Here is a 21,593-nt window from a genome sequence, read left to right on the forward strand (position 1 = left end):
CCTTATGCAGCCTATCCAGTCCCTTTCTGGCCTGAGGGATCTTGAGTTCCTGGGACTCTTCCTAAAATGGCCTCCCGGCGGCCACCAGGTTTGCCTGAGCTCTGATGCCTCGCCCACCTCTCTTTCCCCTCCACCCCCACCCCAGATCTGTGCCAGGAGTCAGGACCCCAGGCAGATCATGGGGCAAGTCCCTTCTTCTCTCAGGGACCCAGTTTTTTCATCTGTGAAAAAGAGAGGGGTGGGGGGGCAAAACTGGATGAGAGAAAAATGACAATAAAAATAACTTCCCAGTTGGAAAAAGTTTTCCCACGAAAGTTCTCACCAAGTATATGCAAAGCCCCTTCTTGCTAGGACATTGCAAAGTGTCATAATAAATATTCCTTGGCCATCTCCTAGGTTAGTGCTCACAGACTTACCCCATTACAACATCCCGCTGTGCAGAGGTCCCAGAGTGCCTGTAAGCAGTCAGCTCCCGCTGAGGGGCACGTAGCTGTTTGAAATTTTCCACCAAAATAAATAGTGCTGCAAAGAACAATCTTGTGTAAGCATTCATCTTTGTTCTGCAATTATTTCTCGATATAGATTCCTAGAGGTACACTTACTGGCTTTTAAAGGATGCATATATTTTAAATTCTGATAACTTACCAGTTGAGAAACACGCGGTAATTCTCAAATTTGTTTACAATGCACAATCTTGACATACTACCAGCCTCCCCTCTACCTCCCAACTCTCCCCCTCCCCCTCCAGGAAGTCTGGGGAAGGGCTCCTGAATCTGCTTTGTTACCGGCTCTCAGGTGGCTCCACTGCGGGCTAAAAGGAGGACAGAGCTGCTCTCCTCCATTTGCCCCATGCACCTCGTCTAGCACAAGACGTGCGAAGCACTGGCCTAGGGGGCTGCTGCCGGCTGGATTTGCCGGGAGGTCTCTGGGCTGCAGCCCAGGTCCCCTGTGGCTTCTCCAAAACGGGCAGAGTCTGGCTCTCATGCACTGACACCAAGTGCTGGGAACCGTCGCATCAACAGGCTCACCTGGCTGCACCCGTTTTCCCTTACAGGGTCCCCCCTTATGTAGGCCCCCATCCCACACATGTTCTGTGATCCTAGGGACCAGGGTCCGGAGGGTTTTTTTTTTACATTTTTTTTCGAATTTTATTTATTTTTTATACAGCAGGTTCTCATTAGTTATCCATTTTATACATATTAGTGTATATATGTCAATCCCAATCTCCCAATTCATCCCCCGCCACTTTCCCCCCTCGGTGTCCATACCTTTGTTCTCTACATCTGCGTCTCTATTTCTGCAGGGCCCAGAGGTTTTACCTTTTTTACGTGAGACTCCCCAAGCCTCCCTTTTTCTCTCATAAGGCTGTGGACAGAGCGCTCCAAGAAATTGTTTGGGGCCTCCACTCTGGGCTCTGGTTTCCCCGTCTGTGACACGGAGAGCGCTGGGCTGCAGCACTGACACTCTGGCTACTGCTGTGAGGAAAGCAGTTTGGCCAACTAGCTTCTAAGCATTTGCAGGTTAGTCTGGCTTCAACGGGGAGTCCAGGTGCACCTTAACAGTCATTTAATCAGCATTCTGATTGGCTTAGGGTCTGGGGAGCAAACTAGATCTTTGTTCTGAGTTCTCCATAGCTAAACGGCAATTAAGACCAAAAACCATTTCAAAGCTGCTGATTTCCAAGCTCGAGAGTCCTACATATCTGGGACCAGATGAGGAACCAGAGACCCAGAAAAGGCCTTACCCATTTTTAGGCTGACTCTGTGCTAGTCTCTGCGGGGCACAAAGTCTCCCCAGAAGGCCAACAGGTTGGTCAGCAGGTATTTTACAGTACGTGGAACAGAGAGCAAAGAGCAGGGAAGAACGTGCTGGCAGGGTTGGGGAAGACCAAGGGAAACGTCCTGGAGTTGGGTGTTGAGGGCAGAGGAAAAAGAAACCAGGGAGCGCTGAGAGCTCTTAGACGGTCATCTGCCTCCTTCAACGGCCCGTCTCAATCAGATAAGCGCTCGGCCTCCCGCTATCGGACCCACCTGGGCTGAATGACACTGGTTGACTGTGTGACAAGAAGCAAAGTCAAGAACAGCTCATGGGCAAACCAGGGACTGACATATAACAGGACCTACCCCATAACCCGAGGGAGATACACACGCTTAAGGTCACTGCGTTATAAACACTCAAACATTGGCTATTTTTACCTCTGGCTGCCCCTTGTGTGACAGACCCTGGGGCTACGTGCTTTGGGGCTGTGTCCGAGGGAGACTTCTACCCGACTCTACGCGACCTTGAGGGCAGAAAAGGCGCCGCATTCAGATCCCAGTCCTTACCAGCTGGGGGTAAATCCCCGGACTAACTGGGCCTCAGTTTCCTCTCCGGAGATTTGACTAACAAACATCGGGATTTGCATTATTTCTCCTCTCGGTAACGACCCCCACCCCCTGCGTGGAGCACACAGTAGGCGCTCCGGAAATGCTCTCCGAAAGGAGGAACGGGCCACTTCCTGCCCCCAAGCGCACTATCCCGATCCGGGTTCCCACCACTCCTCTTCGGAGGCCATGTGGCATTCCTGAGGGTGGGGGTGGGCGCAGGAAGAAGGTGCCCTCCCGGCTCCGCCCCCTCCGGGCGCGGTGGGCGGGGCGAAGCCCCCAGCCGCTGGTCCGCCCCGCGGGGGGTGGGCGTCGCTCGCCGCGCTCCTCACAAAGTTTGTTTTCTCCCTCCGGGCGGGTGGGGGAGGGCGAGGAGAGCGCGGAGGGGAGGAGAGGGGATCTGACGTCAGGCCGCGAGGTGCTTTCCAGCCGCGAGCTGTCAGGCCGAGTGTCAGGCCCGGCAGGTACGCGGCGCGCTCCCCCGGCGCCTCCCGCCCCCTGCCGGGACGCCCGGGACCGACCCCTAAACCGCGTGGACGGAAAAGCTGCTGGGAAAAGTCAGTGCGGGGCGCAGGAGGGGGGCAGATGGGGGCGGGGGGCGCGCGGACAACTTGGAAAGTTTCTTTTTCTCGGCCGGGCGGGGGAGGGGGCGTCGTCTAAGCGCGTGCGATTGTGGATGGGTGACCTCGGGTGTGTTTCTGAGTCCCGACTGCGGTGTGCTGACTGGGACCGGTAGGGGGGGGCTGTTCCACCCCCCCGGAGAAAGTTCGCTCGCGGCCCTTTTGGGGGACCCAACTCCCTAGGAGCCCACCCCGGTAGAGGGCCGCCCCTGCCCCGGGCCGGGGTGAGCGCGCGGGGGGCGGGTTTGTTTGGTTTCAAAAGTGCACGTTGCTAACCGCCGGTAGCCCCCCTACCCCCCGCCGCGGCCGAGCCGGGGAGGGGCCCCCCGAGAGTGACAGCTGCGGGTGGGGGCAGCCGGAAGGTCTCGGAGCTGGGGGGGGCCGGGGAGCCCGCGCGAGTTCCCTTTTCCTTTGGAACAAAGGAAAGTCTGTCTCGGAGGCATCTGTCACTCCCAGGCGGGCCAAGGAAGCGGGGCGCGTGGGGCCGGCGACCCGAAGAAAGTTTGTGTGCGCCGCGTCCCTCGGGCAGGCCGAGCCTGAGCCGAGCCTCCCGCGGGCGAAGCGCGCAGTCTCCGGGGCAGGGGGCGGCCAACATGGAGTCTGGGCGCAGGATTGGGGGGGGCGGTGCGGAGGTGGGAGCCCAGCCCCCTCCCCTCCCCCTCCGGGCCGAGTTCGGAGCACAAAGCCGAGCGCGCAGGCTCGGCCAGCCCCGCGCCCCGAAGAGTCAGGAGCGCCGAGCGGCGGGGGAAGGGGGTGGGAACCAAACTTTTTCCTGCCCCGGGACAGGCACGTGAGTTTTCTTTCTTCCAGAGCCCCCGCCCCACCCGGATTGCAGGCCCGCGGGGGAACAGAAGCGCCGAGTCTGACGCGGGGTGGGGGACTGAGGGGTGCAGGCGCCCCGAGCGCAGGCCGACCCCCCACCGCCCCGGGAGCCATGTGCTCCGACTCGGGTCTGGGCCGCGGGGGAGGCTGCGCGCTTTGTGTGAACTGCTGGGAATGCAGCGTGAGTGCTCGGCCCGGGGGAGTGTCGGGCCGAGCTGGGGAAGTTGTCAGAAAGTTGGCGCGGGAGTGGTTGCAGGTCAGCGTCGTGGAGTGTGTAGGAGGGTGCCCTGGGTGTTATGTCGAGAGGGTGCTACCACAGGCCAGTTAGGGTAAGAACTGACCCTTAGTATGATGTCGTCGGGAGTTGTCCCAGTCTGAGAGATCGTGGGTGGGCGTATATCCAGGAATTGCTTGCGTGGTACCAGTTGTTCGTGCTAGACGTGGGATTTGTAAACTGTGTCTGCTGTATTTGTCGGTGAAAGTCCTGGGGGTTCCAGGGGCTGAGCGATGGGTTGGTGCTAGTTATCTGAGTGCTCTTAGAGAGTTGCCTGGCGTGAGGCTGGGTGGGAGCGTGGGGTGTGTGTGTGGGAAGCCTCCTGGATTGGGATTTGTAAACTGTGTTTGCTGTATTTGTCGGTGAATATCATGGCTGGGGTGCAGGACACTGCGGTAGAGAGGTCTGTGTAGACTGAGGGGGTCACCTCCATACGCCACCCACTGGAACCCTGCAGACTGGGACTTGACTGGCAGCCAGGGTGGAATCTGTACAGATAACCTTGAGTAAACTTCTCACAGCCTGCCAGGGCTGCATCCCTGCCTGAGCTCAGATCCCAACTGCCCTGGCCAGCTAAACCTCAGAAACCTGACCTCAGAAAGCAGCCCACAGTTGCTGCTCTCTGAGGAGTGGCACCTCTAACCAATGCCTGTCTCACCTCCAGGTGGCCCGGCTGGGAGGGTAGACCCTTCCCTCGAAAGCCTGGCCTAGCCAGCCCGGATATCTGGGCTCAGGCCCAAGTCGAGGAAACAAAACCTGGGAGATGCCAGAGTCTGTTGGCCCAGCCTGCTAGGGAGCTGTTAAAAGGCTGAGGAGGGAGGGGCCTTGAGATTCTGGCATCAGCTTGTCCTGGAACTTTTGGTTTTAAAATGTATATCTCTTTTGCGTGTTCGAACAAGAAGTTTGTCAGGGGGATAAGCAACTGAGTTGGATTGTCTAGGGAAACACCTTCCTTCAATTAACAGATGAAGAGGAGGCTCAAGCCCAGAGAGGGAAGGATGCTTGCCCAAGGTCACACGGCCAAGTTGGAGGAACTAGAGCCCAGCCTTGCTTATTTATCTGGATTTTTGAGGCACTGATTCTGGGACCCGGCCAGGGGCTAGATGACAAAGGAGAATGAGAGATAACCAGTAGGGATAACTCAGCATCTCTGCAGGGTATACACAGTAGGTACACAGTAAATATTACATGGATTGCTGTAGGACTGTGGAGATTGATAGGGTTTCCAGACTCCTCACGGGGTCCTGGGAGACCCTGGAAGCAAGATGGGATGGGGGTGGAGGACGGGGCAAGCTATCTGGGTCTAAACCCTACTTCCATACCATATCCTGGAGGTGAGATTTTTTTTTTATATATAACAGCTTTATTGAGATATAATTCACATACCATACAACTTACTCTTTTAAAGCAAACCAGTGTTTTTTTTAGTATATTCACAATTATGCAACCATCACCACAATCAATTTTAGAACATTTTTATCACCTAGAAAAGAAACTTCATACCCTTTAGTTATCACTCTTCTATCCCCTCCAGCCCATTCTGGACATTTCATAAAAACGGAATCATATAGTATGTGTTTTTTGTGACTTGCTTCTTTCACTTAGCATAATAGTTGCAAGGTTCATCCATATTGTAGCATGGATCAGAACTTCCTTTTTATGGCTGAATAATATTCTACAGTATTATGGATAGGCCACATTTTGTTTAACCATTCATCTGCTGGAGGACACTTGGGTTGCTTCCACCTTTGACTATTATGAATAATGTTACTATAAACATTTTTGTACAAGGTTTTGTGTGGACGTGGGTTTTCATTTCTCTTCATAGCTTAGCTACCTTAGGAGTGAAATTACTGGGTCACATGGTGACTGTTTAACAGCCAGAGTATCTTGGGTGACTTTCTGAATCTCTCTGGGCCTTGTTTTTTCTCATCTGTAAAATGATGATGATATTAGTGTCTCCCTTACAAGGGCATTTGTGAGGACTGAATGAGATAATAAAGGTGAAATGCTCAGTACAGAGCATGGGAAACAGGCCTCAGTGGTAGCTGTAATTACTTCTAGTCTGGTTCTGCTTATTAATGATCTGCCATTTATTTCAGTAGTTATCTACCGGCCTGACGAAATAGAGGCATTTTGGACCCTTCCTTCTACCTTGCCCAGGCTTTGGTATGGCCTGAGACTTTGAATTTCGATTACCCCGTTTCTGGTGTCCTAGGCTTTAGTAATGATGTGCTGGAAGACTAGGAAAAGGGTCAGAGGCACCGCATGGTAATAATGTCCCCCTCCCCTTTGTCACCTGTTTTAGGCTTGCCTGAGGTCCAGCGTAGCCCCTAGACACCATGTCAGACAGTGACCTGGGTGAGGATGAAGGCCTCCTCTCCCTGGCAGGCAAGAGGAAGCGCAGAGGGAACCTGCCCAAGGAGTCGGTGAAGATCCTGCGGGACTGGCTGTACCTGCACCGCTACAATGCCTACCCCTCAGAGCAGGAGAAGCTGAGCCTTTCTGGACAGACCAACCTGTCGGTGCTGCAGGTAAGGAGAGGGTAGCAGGAGACCTGGATTCTGGTCCTGTCCCAGCCCTGTCACTGACTCAACTGTGTGGCCTTGGGCTGGTCACTTCCCCTCTCTGGGCCTCAGTTTCTTCGTAGGTTAGATGAGAATACCCACCCTCTCTGCCTCAAGGGAAGACAATTGCATGAAGTCATTGCAGCTAGATTTCAGATTTTGGAGAGTTATGAAGAGGCAAGGAATTGTTATTAATGTCTAGGTGTCGTCATTAACACTGGAACTGGGAGAGGGTGAGAAGGCATTGAGTGTCTGGGATTTGGCCTTTAGCCCCAGATTGGTACTTGGATGGCGGTTTGGTTTCACGGGGCAGCTGGTGATCTGCAGAGTGGTTAAAAATGAGTTGGAATCACGGTTAAGGAAAGGGCGGAAGTCAGAGGTTCTGGGGTCAAAACCCCATTCTGCCACGCAGGAGTTGTAAACCACATCTTGATTTCCCATCTATAAAGTGGGATTAGACTGCCTGACTGAACCGTTGGGAGGAATAGATTCAGAACTGGATGTGAAAGTGCTCTGTGAACCACGAATGTGAACACGCTCAGAAGGTCATGTTATCCACTTCTGGTCAGAGTGAGAGGTATTACCCCCTTTGAATTGCCCCAGTTGCTGACCTACAGGTGTTTTTGTTCTGTTTTCCTGGTGCTGAGGTGAGACCCTCAGGACTACCGCTGCCTTGCCTCCAGTTGGGCGCTCACCTGCCTGGGAGACACAGAACAGGCCCCCAGCCTAGCAAAGGCCCACCCTCTGCCCCACTGGCGCCCCACGCCTCCCACCCCACCCCCTGCTGCCTCCCCTTCCACCTCTGTTCTTTCCTGGCCCACTACTCCGATCCCTGGCGCCGTCTCTCTTTCCCTTACCCTACTCCGAACCCCCCACCTCTTCCAGCTGCGTCCCTCTTCCATGAAGCCTCATGGGGAGTATTCGGCCCTCAGAAATCCTGTCACCTGACTTTATACTCGCTGGGCAGTGGCTGATTGGAGTCTGTCTGTGAGAAAGGCTCTAGAGCTACTGACCCTGACTCGGATCCCATCTTCTCCACAAGAGAAAGCCTGGACTTTGGCCAAGTCACTGCCTCCTCTCTGAGCTTCGTGTTTCCTCACCTGAAAAAGGGGGCTGATAGTAGCACTTTCCTAGCACGTAAGGGTAAGGGTTGGGGGGCGGGACTGAGAAGAATTCAAGGCCCACTGTGAGGTGTTTGGCACAGGGTGGGCACTTCTTCTCTCCCTTTCATCCTCATCTCTCCTAGGTCATAGGTCTCGCCTAGCAGTTCCTAGAACCTCACAAGTTTACCGACAAGCGCTGCACTATGCCCAGCTCTATGCGGGGCAGGGTTGGGATCCCAGAGAGGATCCAGACACATTCCTACCCTAGGGAGTGTCTAGTCTGGGATGGGAAAGCAGGGGAAGACCTGGCCACTGAAGTTTGCAAAAAGTGATCACCGCTGGGGCAGATGGCAGCAGAGACTCAGGGCAGGGCTTCTGAGCAGGGCTGGAGCCTCAGAAGGCCTCCCAGAAGAAGTGGACTTGAACTCACAGGATGCAGAAGAGCACAGGCCAAAGTCTTGGTGCCTAAGAGCCAGGATTACCTAGATAGCCTCTTTGTTAGTCTTCCTGCCTGCAGCCTAGTTCTTCCTGTCTCTGGGGCCCCTGAACCCCCAGGCCTCCGGGCCTTCTCCCTTGGTTTCTTGACCTCTCTGAGCCTGGCTCACTCTGTTTAAGCATTTTCTCATGAAAGCATTCTCTGATTCCCCCACCTGTATATTCCAGTGTGCCTCTTCCCTGTGCGACCAAACCACTTCCACACTGTATTGAAATTGCCTTTTATCAGGGACACTGTTTCTCAAGTCTGAATAATGTACTGACTCCTCTTAAAGAAAATCTTTTTCACGGACTTGCTTCCCTCACAATGTAGACTTGAATAATTTTTATCACGTCACTTAAGCATGTACAAACATAAAACTGGGTAAAAAAACCTCTTGCTTTTGTTCTTATACACAACTGTGAAATAACCAAACAGTTTTCCAAAGTAAATAGATGTAAAACGAATGAGATTCCATCTAACTGCATTAATAACAAACGGTGGATGGTGTTTCGTTGACTGCACTACGATGTGTAGTATGACAGAGGCACTGGCTCCGGAGTTGAGCAAACCTGGGTTGCCAGAGGCCACGGCACTCCTACTTGTGATCAAATTGGAAACACAAAACCAAAACATTCTTGTGGGGAACTAGTGGGCCCCTAGGACGGCATATCCCCAGATCCCACTTACAGAAATGTAGGTCTGGGGCTACAGCTAATCCATTTCAGGATTAGCTGCTGGAGACTTCTGAGGAAGGGCCAGCTGAATCCTGGCATCCCCTGGTGGGAGGGGTTCCATGGGTGGCCACCCTGTTCTAGAGGCATGCTGAGAGTTAAGGAGCAGTGGGGGACTTCCCTGGTGGTCCAGTGGTTAAGACTCCGCATGGGTTTGATCCCTGGTCTGGTCAGGGAACTAAGATCCCACCTGCTACGCAGTGTGGCCAAAAAAAAAGGAGCAGTGGGGACCATCTAGTACTCCTTGATGGAAACTGTACCATGAGTCCCAAGCAGCGCCAGCCATACATCCGTGCTTGAAGGTCTCACAGGCACCCCAGATTTCCTGACTGATAACAGGTAACTTCTCCAAGCTGGGTCTTTCCCTTTCTAAGGGGTTCCCCTTGATAGCCCTTTCTCAGCTCCTTTGGTCTCACCAATTCCTACACGTTTACCCCTTAAATATGTCCGGAATATAGCTTCTTTCCTACCCTAGTCCAACCTATCATCGTCTGATCACGTGTCACTCCCCTACTTAAAACCCTTCAGTGGCTCCTGCCAACCTATTGACGACATCATCTTTCCCAATCTGTGTAGCGGGCCTCATCCCTGGCCCCCCATATTCCTGCCACACTGACAGATACCCCACACCACTTTGCTCCCACCCCTGACTAGGGAGACTCCTGACCCCTAGAGGAGCTCTGTGTTCCCACAGCACCAGGACTGGGTCAGCATTTGGACTTGACTGATGGCTTTTTAGAACACACTAAACTCCAGAGGCCTAGACTTATTTATCACTACATCCTCAGTGTTAGCTCAATGCCAGGTATCTGGTAGGTGCTCAGTAAATAATTGTTGAAGTGACAAAATGAAGGTAAAAGTGCTAGAGGGAATTCCCTGGTGGTCCAGTGGTTAGGACCCTGAGCTTTCACCGCCGAGGGCCCTGGGTTCAATCCCTGGTCGTGGAACTAAGATCCTGCAAGCCGCGCGGCGGGCCCAAAATTAAAAAAAAATAAAGTGTTGGAAATGTCAATAGGCAGGACCTCAGAAATAAAGGAAACGTAGTGGCTCCTCAATCTGGAAAAGCTGGTTTAAGTCAGTCCCTGGAGACATCTCTTTTTCCTGTATTTAATTTTTAAAATTTCCATTGTTTATTAGGAACGTTTGCAGATAACCGCAAAAGTAAGAGAATATCATAACGCACCCCTGGCACCAATCACCTGGCTCCAGCAAGCATCAACATTTTGCCGTTTGTTTTCTCTCTCCCTGGGGACCTCCCTTTTGATTGTCTCCTTTAACCGGCCCAGGAGCAATCTCATTAGCAAGTCAATGAGCTATTTAACTAACTGGTTAGCTGGTACTTGCCCTGGGCGAGGCAGTTGGGAGGGTAAAACCAAAAAGTCATTTGTGAAGGATTTTCACAGGTCCCAGTGACACCCTGTAAGCCCACTTTATTGCTGTGGTTTCTGTTCTAAGGGGCTGCCAGTTGGGCAGGGGAGGTAAGCGTGGCGGGGAGGGTTCGTGCCCATTCCTTCTCTGTGTAATATTGATTGGGGGTGTGCTCTGTGCCAGACCCAGTGCTGTGTGCTGGGAACACAACAGGAGAACCGGCATTGTCCCCCCTGGGGGAGGGAAGACATTGAAAGGACTGAGAATTCAGTGTACTTAATTACCCGTGTGTGTCAGCTGAGCTGCCCTGGTAGGCAAGGCTTCTCCGGAAGCTGTATATGAATGGAATCCTGACAGACTTGAAGGATTGGGGAGGTGAGGGGCAGCAGTCCCTCTGGTACTTGTACTGGGCAAGAAAGGAGCCTGGTGCAGAAGCTGTAGTGGCCTGCTGTGTGGTGAGGGGGTGGCTTGGCCCTGCCCTCAGTGAACTTTTATCTCTCAAAGCTGCTCTCCTTACTCTGGCTCCAAAGATAGCTGCCTCCCGATTCTTCCTCCTGGTAACCACTGTCTCCCCACCTTAAGGCCTTTCATTTGTATATTTTTTGAGCTTTTGTGTAAGCTTTTTTGCTTAAGTAAAGGGTTTGGCCCACAAGAACAAGTTAAACCAGTGGGTTAAACCATTGGTTCCTAAGTTTGGGTGGCAGGACTCTGGGGAGCTTGTTTAAAAACACATTCCTGATTCCACCCACCCCTCTCCCCTGCCCCCCATCTATAAAGCAGATGAGAAGTAGCAGTTTTTTAAAATCACCCTCAAGGTTATTCTAATACAGCCAGCAGCCTTTAGGAGCACCTGCATACAGGTGGTCACAACACAGATTGAGGGACCGTGATGTTTGGGAAAGGTCTCTCCATGCCCTCACTCTCTCCCCTCTTTTGCTTCTGTCTTTCACAGTTGAAAAGACATTACAATTAAAGCACTTGTGTCGCCTTCAAAAGCCCTGCTCTGGTCCTCGGTGGCCTTTATCTGCTCCCTAGTGCCCCTCCCACTCCCATTTGCCACAGTGATTCCTCCCGTGTCCTTCATCTCAGCCACTGATTTAAAAAAAAGAAAATACTGACAGGGCAGCAGGCTTTCAGATAGGGCCCTGTTTTATGGTAGAGACAGGCTTTCAGGCACCCAGCCTGTGTTTTGTCGTATCAATCACAGAATTCACCTTGGCATTCTCCTACCCCCTCCCCAAGGACCTTGAATTGGGGCAAGTCACATGCTTTTTTCCTGACTTAGGCGTGGGTCAGGCTGCTGGAAGGGGCTACAGAAAATCCGCAGAGCCCATTATCACAGCTGGCACTGGTGGTGCACTCGGGCCTTGTGCCCTTGCCCGGCTGCCCTCAGCTGTGCATTTCTATCGGATGAGAAGACAAAACAGACAGTAAGTAGGCTGCCAAGTTTTCTGTGGACCAGGGTGAGCACATGGGGGGGGGGTGTTTTTCTGCTGTTCTCAGAATTAGAAGCCAAAATGGGAGGTGCAGCTAGAGGCTAAGTGCCCACGCATCTGCTAGTAAATGCCAGGCTCCCCTCCCCAAGACTGCTCTCAACAAAAGCACTGGTCCCTACTCCTCTTGACCCAGGTCACGTTTCCCCTGCATCCTGGGCTGAGCTGGAGAGGTGTAGTGGTCTCCTGTAGCGCAGGTAGCCAAGGAGGCAGCTGCAGGATGGAGAGATGAAAGCATCTGAGCAAGGAGAAAAGGCCTCAGGCTGACTCTCCTCCGTCTTTTTTTTTTTTTTTTTTTTTTTTTTTTTTTTTTTTTGGCTGCGTTGGGTCTCCGTTGCTGCGTGCGGGCTTTCTCTAGTGGCGGAGAGCAGGGGCTACTCTTCGTTGCCGTGCACGGGCTTCTCACTGCAATGGCTTCTCTTGTTGCAGAGCACGGGCTCTAGGCAAGCGGGCTTCACGGGCTTCTCACTGCAATGGCTTCTCTTGTTGCAGAGCACGGGCTCTAGGCAAGCAGGCTTCAGTAGTTGTGGCTCGCAGGCTCTAGAGCGCAGGCTCAGTAGTTGCGGCACACGGGCTTAGTTGCTCCACAGCATGTGGGATCTTCCCGGACCAGGGCTTGAACCTGTGTCCCCTGCATTGGCAGACAGATTCTTAACCACTGCGCCACCAGGGAAGCCCTCTCCTCCGTCTTTTATCTTCACCTGACAGTGGTAGTTGCCTGGAATCAGGCTGTCTGGATCACATCCTAGCCTTTGCCCTTGTGACCTTGAGCAAGTTACTGAATCTCTCTGATCAGGGCCTCTGTTTCTTCAGTGGTTCAAATAAAATGGAGATCATCACAGAACCTGTCTCATAGGCTGTTGAAGATTAAATGAGTTAGTTAGATGGGAAATGTTCAGAACAGCACCTGATATGTTTTGTGTTCAGCAAGAGTCTGCTTTTAGGATTATGGTGATGCCTTGCAGCTATCCATTTTGTTCCTCTGTTGGTAAGACAGCAGACCAGAATGAGAACAGCAGCAGGAGACCTGAGTTTGAATCCCAGCTCTGCACTCGGAGGCTGTGTGACTTTGGGCAGGTTCTCTCATCTCTGAGTTCCAGGTCTCTCTGTAGTACTTTGGGGACACTGCTTACTACCGTCCAGGCTTTCATGCAGATTAAACATAATGCAAGTGAGATGGTTGGCGTGATACCTAGTTCCTTCGTCCACTCAGCTGTTCAGTCTTACTTCTCCCTTGGGGCTCCCCTGCAACTCCAGCCAAGATTGGAGTGAGCAGCTCAAAAAGTGTCAGCTGGGCTTCCCTGGTGGCGCAGTGGTTGAGAATCTGCCTGCTAATGCAGGGGACACGGGTTCGAGCCCTGGTCTGGGAAGATCCCACATGCCACGGAGCAGCTGGGCCCGTGAGCCACAACTACTGAGCCTGCGCGTCTGGAGCCTGTGCCCCGCAACGGGAGGGGCCGCGATAGTGAAAGGCCCGCGCACCGCGATGAAGAGCGGTCCCCGCACCGCGATGAAGAGTGGCCCCCACTTGCCGTAACCAGAGAAAGCCCTCGCACGAACCGAAGACCCAACACAGCCAAAAATAAATAAATAAATAAATAAAGTAGCTATAAAAAGTCTTAAAAAAAAAAAAAAAAAGTGTCAGCTGATGCCTGCTGTCGTGTGTGTGTGTGTGTGTGTGCGCGCGCGCACACACACACACACACACACACACACTCAGTTGTACTGAGAGGACCAGAGAGGTAAAGCGGGGTAAATGAGAACCCCAGAGGCAGGGTCCTTCCAGGCTGGAATGGAAAGGGAGAGAAGCCACAGGAAGGCTCTAGCTCTGCCCTGCCCATGAGCTTTCCCAGCCTGACAGGACCTGGAGCCTGGTGCTATCCTTGGGTCACCTGTGGAACAGGTACAGCCGCAGGCTGCTGGGCAAGGAGCCATGCCAACTCCAGGCGCCCGCTCTTGTCATAGGTGGCCATCCGTTTGGCTGGGTAGTGGTACTCAAGGCCTTGCCCAGGTGTCAGCTAAGGAAGGTGATAGGCAGGGGTAGAAACTGGTATGGGAGCCCTGAGGAGAGTGGGGCCTTTGATCCAGTCACCCATTAGAGGAATGTTAGCCATTGCCGCAGCCCACACAGTTCCTGGCATCTCAGCACAGGAGAGGTGTGGGGGAGGGGTTCCTGTCATTTCTTCCCCTACAGCAGCTGCTACATGCTCTGTAAGTTTCTGTTGATGAACTAAGAGGAGAGAAAAGACAGGACCAGGAGAAGGACGTACAGTGTGAAAACTAGCTTAGGCCACTGTTCAGGCCCCTTTGGTGGTTAACTGTGGTGTTTTGGCCTCGTGGGATCAGCCCGGCCTGCTTCTGTCTGTTCCTTAAACCAAACCCTTTCCTGCCTCAGGACCTTGACATTTGCTGTTCCCTCTGTCTAGAACACTCTTCCCTCAGCTTTCTGTGTGGCTGGCTCTTTCTTATCTGTTAGGTCTCAGCCTTCCCAGACCCCTTATCTACGGAGGTAGATCTTTATATCTTTATATACTACCTTTTTATTCCTGTCTGTTTCCTTCCTGGCACTTCCTGTTGCTATAGTGATGTTCGTTTATTGCCAGTCTCCACAACTAGATGGACCATAAGCTCCACAAGGCAGAGTGCGTATCTGTCTAATTCACAGACGCATCCCCAGCACCGAGAACTGGCCTGGCACATAGCAAGCATCAATAAATATTATTTGAGTTAGCACAAAGCCTTGAAAGGGAGAGCAACAGGAAGGTGAGAAGTTCTAACTTGACCATTCCAGTGAGTAAAATAAGCTGGGCTCTGGGGTCCTGTGATAGCCTGAGAGAAAGATTCAGAGAGTAGGGGTTCTCGTTCCTCCAGATCCAAAGGTCCAGGCTTGGGGATCCTTGGCTAGAGGTAGAATCCTGCCTGACTTCTCCAGGCTCAGCTTTATATATGTTCATCAGTAAAATGGGAGCTGATCAAACTCATAGGGCTGATAAAACTGTTGGAAGAAAATTGCATAGATGTACAGTGCTTAGTAAACGGCAGCTATTGGTAAACGCTTCTCAAGAAAGGCTCCCAGAAAGATGCCGAGATGTGTGGAGGCATGCCATGCCACAGCCAGGCCTCATCACCAACACACTCCCACAGTTTCTGTTTCTTCTCTCCAGCTACTTCTGTGTTAGCAAGAAAGTGATTAGGCAACTTTCCGCCTGTGGCAGCTCCTCCAGTGGAGGGCAAGAGGGAGAAAGACATGGAAAAAATGATAAGGGGTTGTATTTGCCTATTTAGGGAAGAACGGGTTTTGTATTTATGAGCTTACACCAGCCACGCAGCTAAGAAACTGTTCTCTAGTCTAATCCATAACTTTTTAAATAATGCCCAGGTGAGCTTGTTAAAGGATTGGTCTTGTCACATCTCCAGGCTGTTAGGAGTAAATGAAAGGAAAGAGGGTGTAAGCAGCTGATCTTTTAGCTGATCAGTAATGATGCCATGATTAGGTGCCATCTCCTCTGGGGTGTGCAGAAACTATTCACACTCTTCCTGAACAGTTATCTACCCTCATGGTGTCATTCATTCAAGTATGAAAAGAAACTGCCAGGCCCTACAGCAGCTGTAGGTGAGGAGAGATGTGTTTTGAAACCATTTCCTCTGCCTCAGCCCAATCTCTAATATCTTAGATCAGCCAAGACTTAGAATAGTAGGCATTCTCCAGGTAGAGAAGAGGGTGTTCCAGAAGGAGGGAATGTGATGTGCAAAAGGCATGGAGTTTTGTTTTTTTTTAAAAGCACAGGGCCTCAATGAGGGCTGGTGAGCAATTTCACATGAAGAAGAATATAGGGACTTCCCTGGTGGCACAGTGGTTAAGAATCCGCCTGCCAGTGCAGGGCGACATGGGTTCAAGCCCTGGTCCGGGAAGATCCCACATGCTGCGGAGCAACTAAGCCCGTGCTCCGCAACTACTGAGCCTGCGCTTTAGAGCACATAAGCCACAACTACTGAGCCCACGTGCCTAGAGCCCATGTTCCGCAACGAGAAGCCACTGCAATGAAAAGCCCATGCACAGCAACGAAGACCCAACGCAGCCAAAAATAAATAAATTTTTTTTTTTTTTTTTAAAGGAGAATGCAAGGGCTGGAAAGATAGGCTATGAACAGGGGAGGCTTTTAACACCCAGGCCCAAGAGTCTGGAGTTGTTCCTATAGGCAGTAGGAGACAAATGGCAGTTTTCTAGAACAGGAATAACAGTACTGCATTTTAGAAAATGAGTGACAACCAGTGACGAGGCTGGATTGGAGAGCTGTGAATCTGGAGGCTACTATAAAGGGTCCAGACAAATATAGGATGGGTGCTAGATATGCCTTGGTTTTGCAGCAGACCACTTAACAGTAAGAAATGTCATGCCTCAGGCATAGGCCCAAGAGGATTGGACAATCAGCTGGACAGGAATGGGGTCACGGTTAATGGTAGCTTTCTCAGCAGCATGTAGGAAAAAAGGATTTAAGGATGTTGGTTGAATGCACATTCAACCACTGACCTTGGTTTTGCTTGGAAACAACAACTTTTCTTCTACCTGAGAGTCCCTTAGTGTCTTTGTGGCTCTTTCCCTGGCATACAGCAAGACTCTATTCTAGAATCTTAGGAGTGAATGACCCTTGGCCCCATCCCCTCTCCTCTCACACACCCATATCCAACTGGGCACCAGGTCCTGTCATTTCCAGTCTCCCAGACAGATCAAACGTTTGTCATCTTCTCATCACCTCCCTTAACCTAACTTGAACTACTAACCTTGCACTCTGCTTCCACTCAGTTCTCCACATAGCATTTTTAGCATCCTTTGCCTAAAACCCTCCTGCGGCTCCCCATCGTCCTTAAAGAACCAAATCCCCACCATGAGAGGTAACCTCTAGTTACCACTCTGAGCTCCATCCAGACAGGACTTCCTTCTCTGAGCTCCTCATAGGCACTTCTCAGGTGTTGATCCTTCTCAATCGAATGCTCTTCTCCCCTCTGGCCTCCCACCTAACCTACTGCTTACCCTTCAGATCTCAATTTGCAAGCCGTTTCCTCAGAGAATACTACCCCGAGTCCACGAAGACTGGATTGGGTCTTCCCATTACTGTGTCCAACAGCACCGACGTACCTTCCCTTCATTGGCTGGAGCACAGTTGCAGTTTATTTTCATTTACATGATTTCTTCTTTAACTCTCTCTGCCCAACATAAATCTCTCTGAGGGCTGCGATTGTGCCTGAATTGTTTGCTGCTGTGTTTCTGGGGCCAGGAACGCAGGTGCTTTGCAGCCGGTTCTGAGAGAGTAAACTGATCACAGTCTCTCACACTCATTCTCATTCCAGATTTGTAACTGGTTTATCAACGCCCGGCGGCGGCTTCTCCCAGACATGCTTCGGAAGGACGGCAAAGACCCCAACCAGTACACCATTTCCCGCCGCGGGGGCAAGGCCTCCGACGTGGCCCTCCCCCGAGGCGGCAGCCCCTCGGTGCTGGCTGTGTCTGTGCCGGCCCCCACCAATGTGCTCTCCTTGTCCGTGTGCTCCATGCCGCTCCACTCAGGCCAGGGAGACAAGCCGGCAGCCACCTTCCCACAAGGCGAGCTGGAGCCCCCCAAGCCCCTGGTGACCCCTGGTAGCACACTCACCCTGCTGACCAGGGCTGAAGCTGGAAGCCCCACGGGTGGACTCTTCAACACACCACCGCCCACACCCCCGGAGCAGGACAAGGAGGACTTCAGCAGCTTCCAGCTGCTGGTGGAGGTGGCGCTCCAGAGGGCAGCTGAGATGGAGCTCCAGAAGCAGCAGGACCCGTCACCCCCATTGCTGCGCACTCCCATTTCTTTCGTCTCTGAAAACCCCAAGTAGGCATCTGCCAACAGGGGTGCTCGAGGCTCGAGCCAGCTGTCCTGGGTTTCCGTTTTGGTTCCCCTTCCTACAGAGGGTTTTCTTTGGATCACTGCCAAACATCGGGATCATCTCCTCTGTCCAGAGGTCTTCAGCAGGAAGACGCCCGCTGGTGTCACTGCACTGTGATGGGACCTCTCCTCTGCTGACTCTGCCGTTTCTCCAGGCCTCCTCAGTGATGAGACCAAGAGACTGGAGACAGGCATGGTGCTGCTGCTGCAGAGAATCCCCGGGGCCCCTTTGTTCCCACCTGCTTTCCTGGGCTGGGCACAGGAAACCTGCCAAGTTCACTCACACCTGTGCTGGGTCCCAGTTGCCCCTGACAGGGCCTCTTTTTGTTAAGTGTGGACATTCCAGGTTCATAAGTGTGAACAGAAGAAAAGAGGAGCCCAGCAGATGTAACAGAACCGACTCCGGTTGAATGTTTAGGTTTTTGCTAAACTTTGTGTTTATTTTTCCCTCTTTGCTGTGGTTTGCATTAACAGGAGTAGTTAGCCCAGGTGTGGGGAATGAGAGTGCATTGCTTGATGGAGTCTGATGAACTGAGAATAATCCACCACTGCAACTGGTGATTGTTTTACAAGGAAGGAGTATTTTCATTTGGGGGACCAGCTAAATCTCTGCAAAATTCCAAATGGTTGTTTTATTGTTGGTTTGGTTTACCAAAAAAAAAAAAAAAAAAAGGCAGAAAAAACTTTTACGGGCTTTGGCTTTTCTGCGTCATGCACAGAAGGGAGAAGGGGATAAAGCCACAGCCAGAGAGAGGGTCCAACAGAAATCTGACCAAACCTTCTAGGTGCAGAGCAGAGAAGGATGATAGAGAGAGGTGTTTTTCTGGTTGGTTGGTGGTTGTTTTTACTGTATTGTGGGGGAGGGGAGGGGGAGGTAAGCTAGGCTGAGCAGTGGGGTGGTGTTTTTTTCTCTTTCATGTTTTCCCCTTCTTTATCTTTGAAAGCTTCACCCCGCAGCCTGAGTTCTGAATTCCTTCTAGGAACTTGGCTTAGTGGGGCCAGGATGTCAGAAGCTCCCTGTTGCTCCTACTTGGAGAGAAGTGAGCCATCTAGTGGTCAGGAAGGCCTTTTAGCTGATCCAGACGGGCAGCTTTTCCCATGATGGTGGCCGGAAACTGTGCCTGGAGGAAACATGGAATAGTGCCCCCGGCTGCCTGTGGAACTGTCCCGGCTGCCTGTGGAACTGTCCCGGGAGGAGGCTGGGGCTGGGAATCGGTCACGAAGCCTGTTCGCTGCGAGTGTCTTTCTGTTGCACCTCTCTTTAAATTGGAGTTGCAGAAGCCCCTGCCCTGAACTTCACAGTGAAACGGATCACACAGTTAGTCTTATTCTCCTCCCGCCCCGCTTTTTTTTTTTCTGCTGTTTCATTGCTGATAGCATTCAACAGCAATATACCCCACCTTTCTAGTATATCCTAAGAAACACTAATCCTAGGTTATTAGCTGAAATATTTTTGTTCTGAATAACATTGTTACTGGGCCAAAAGACAGGTCAGGATCCTCAGCCTGTAGTTTCCTGAAGTTGCCATGTTGGGCACAGGGGGAGAGTTCCTGGGTATTGGCTGACTTGGGTGGGCTTGGCTGGGAGAAAGGCAGCAACATGTGTTCTGTCCTTTCCGGGATGATCCCTGAAGACTTCAGGGAGGCTCCCCAACTTCTGAGTGGCTTGGCCCACCCATTGCTATGGGAGTGGGGATTGGTTATTTAAGAGAGGGGGCTTTGCTCTCTGTTAGTGGGCAGGTTTTCTAGGCTCTCTCTTCTGCCTCCTCCCCTCTCTGTGCCCTCTCCTGCCATGCCCCGGGGGGGATCAGGGACCCTCACCCTCCTGAGGCCCAGCTGGGGAGGAGTGATCACGGCAGCTTCAGGATCAGTTGAAGCTGCTGCTTGCCCGGCCTCTTGCACCCCACCCGTGTCTCTGAGCCCAGGTCTGGTGTCACTGTTGCAGGACACTTGCAGCAGGGGACTGTGGAAGCGCGTTGGGCTGGGGTGGGACTTTCCCTCCCACAGTGCACTGAGCAGTGGAGGGTGGTGAGGGGTCAGGGAGCCATGCTGCTGAATTCTGGTTGGCACTCCCCCCTTGTACAAGACGGGGAGGCTGGGGGCAGGGCAGCCTCTGCTTGGTTTGGTTCTGAGGTAACCCTGGAAGCACAGTTATCCCGTTGGATTATTTGAGCAAAAAACTACTGTAAATAACTTTGGTTTTTGTCTTTTGTCAAATAAAGTTTTTTTGTTTTTTGGTTTTGGTTTTGTTTTTCAAAGCAGAAGGACTGATCCACTATGACCCTGGGCCCAGCCTGGAGACAGGACAATTGCTGAGTTCTTACTCTGCCTTACCTCTTTCACCCTCCCTCTAGTAGCTGCCTGTAAGTGTTGTGTACTCTGCGTCCCAGTTTCCTGGGCCTCACGAGTATTCCACATCCTCTTCATCACAGTGTGCAGGGGGCATATGTATCCCAAGTTGGACCAGTCTTCCCTTGCGTCAGCAGTCAAGCTTTGGGGTTGCTAAGTGGTAAGGGAACTTAGTGAGCTGGTAACTTTGTCCCCCCCTCTCCTAATGAGGAAGGAGCATGACTACAGTATGAAGCCAGCACAGAAAGAAGCAGAGATGATGATACATGGATACCGTAGACATGTCTGAAACCAGTACCGTCTCTGGACTTCCCTATTATGCAAGCTAGTAAATTCCCCTTTTTGCTTAAGCTACCTGTGGTAGCATTTCTGTTGAAATGACTGTACATTGTAATTACAGCCCAAACATTATCTCTTAACTTTTGTACACACAAACATTCACCAAAAAAAAAAAAATGAGAGGGCTTCCCTGGTGGCACAGGGTTTAAGAATCCACCTGCCAATGCAGGGGACACAGGTTCGAGCCCTGGTCCAGGAAGATCCCACATGGCCGGAGAGCAACTAAGCCCATGCACCACAACTACTGAAGCCCGCACGCCCTGAGCCCATGCTCTGCAACGAGAGAAGCCACCACAATGAGAAGCCTGTGCACCGCAATGAAGAGTAGCCCCACCTCGCTGCAATTAGAGAAAGCCCACGTGCAGCAACGAAGACCCAATGCAGCCAAAAATAAAAATAAATCAATTTTTTAAAAAAATGAGATACTCTTCTCATAGGTAAAGAAACTGGGGATTTGTTAAGTTACTTGCCTGAACTTACACAGCCAGTACTAAGTGGAACTAGGATATGAATTCAAGTCTGTCTTGTTTTAAGGTCACCCTGAGGTCTGTCCCTCTCTTATATAAACTAGTGATAGGCAGTTCACTGCCTACTGGCATCCAGCTATCTAACATGGTTTGGGCTAAGCACTAGAAGTTTCCTCCATTGAACCAAATCGGCTTCTTTCTGATTTCTCCCCAGTACCCTGGATGGAGGATATTGAATCTCTCCCACAGGTCACTCTCCTTTAGGAATTTGGAGATGCAGCCTTCTTGCTCAAGTTCCCAGATTAAAGTGCCCCAGCTCCTTTAGCCATTCATCTGGGGTCCTGGTTTTCCCACTTCCCTCCGTCAGTATCCCTCAAGTTGGACACTTGGCCCTGGGGCTTGACAGAACAGGAACATGCTGGAAGGGCTCTTCAAAATAAGAGTGACGCTCATTTTACATCTGGAAAATGAGTGCTAATATTCCTCTAAAAGGGGCAGTGATTTGGATGGTTCAGCTGCCTCAGAAGAGATGGCTTCTTACAAATACTTTTCCAAGAACTGAAAATAAAAGTATCTTCTGTATCCAGCTTCAGACTGATGAGCCTTGGAGTGAGCAAGCACTCTAGATAATGAAAGGTGACAGGGACGGTGTGGCTAGGGCCCCTCTCCTCTGAAGCTAGGAATGTTATATAAGGACAT

General features: G+C 51.7%; 1 protein-coding gene and 1 long non-coding RNA gene across 10 annotated transcripts in view; one reads left to right on the forward strand and one right to left on the reverse strand.

Annotated features, from left to right (window-relative positions):
- Positions 1-422: 422 nt before the first annotated feature.
- LOC130704835 (uncharacterized) overlaps positions 423-21,593 on the reverse strand; it is a 29,354-nt gene continuing 8,183 nt past the window's right edge. Inside the window, exon 3 of the long non-coding RNA XR_009005330.1 lies at positions 423-522. This is a non-coding gene — a long non-coding RNA (uncharacterized LOC130704835). The remainder of the gene's footprint in view (positions 523-21,593) is intronic.
- On the forward strand, positions 2,574-19,977 carry TGIF2 (TGFB induced factor homeobox 2). Of its 9 annotated transcripts, none has more exons than XM_057528608.1 (3): positions 2,574-2,698; positions 6,388-6,613; positions 17,169-19,977. In XM_057528608.1, the coding sequence occupies exons 2-3, from the start codon at positions 6,422-6,424 to the stop codon at positions 17,688-17,690; spliced, it is 714 nt and encodes a 237-aa protein (XP_057384591.1). In that variant the 5' UTR covers positions 2,574-2,698; positions 6,388-6,421; the 3' UTR covers positions 17,691-19,977. The 9 variants fall into 9 exon arrangements, with proteins under 9 accessions (XP_057384591.1, XP_057384586.1, XP_057384589.1 ...); XM_057528603.1 differs by lacking the exon at positions 2,574-2,698 and adding an exon at positions 2,709-2,920; XM_057528606.1 differs by lacking the exon at positions 2,574-2,698 and adding an exon at positions 2,733-2,827.

Source organism: Balaenoptera acutorostrata, chromosome 15 (genome assembly GCF_949987535.1).
Source record: "Balaenoptera acutorostrata chromosome 15, mBalAcu1.1, whole genome shotgun sequence".
In the NCBI taxonomy this organism is placed as follows: Eukaryota; Metazoa; Chordata; class Mammalia; order Artiodactyla; family Balaenopteridae; genus Balaenoptera; species Balaenoptera acutorostrata.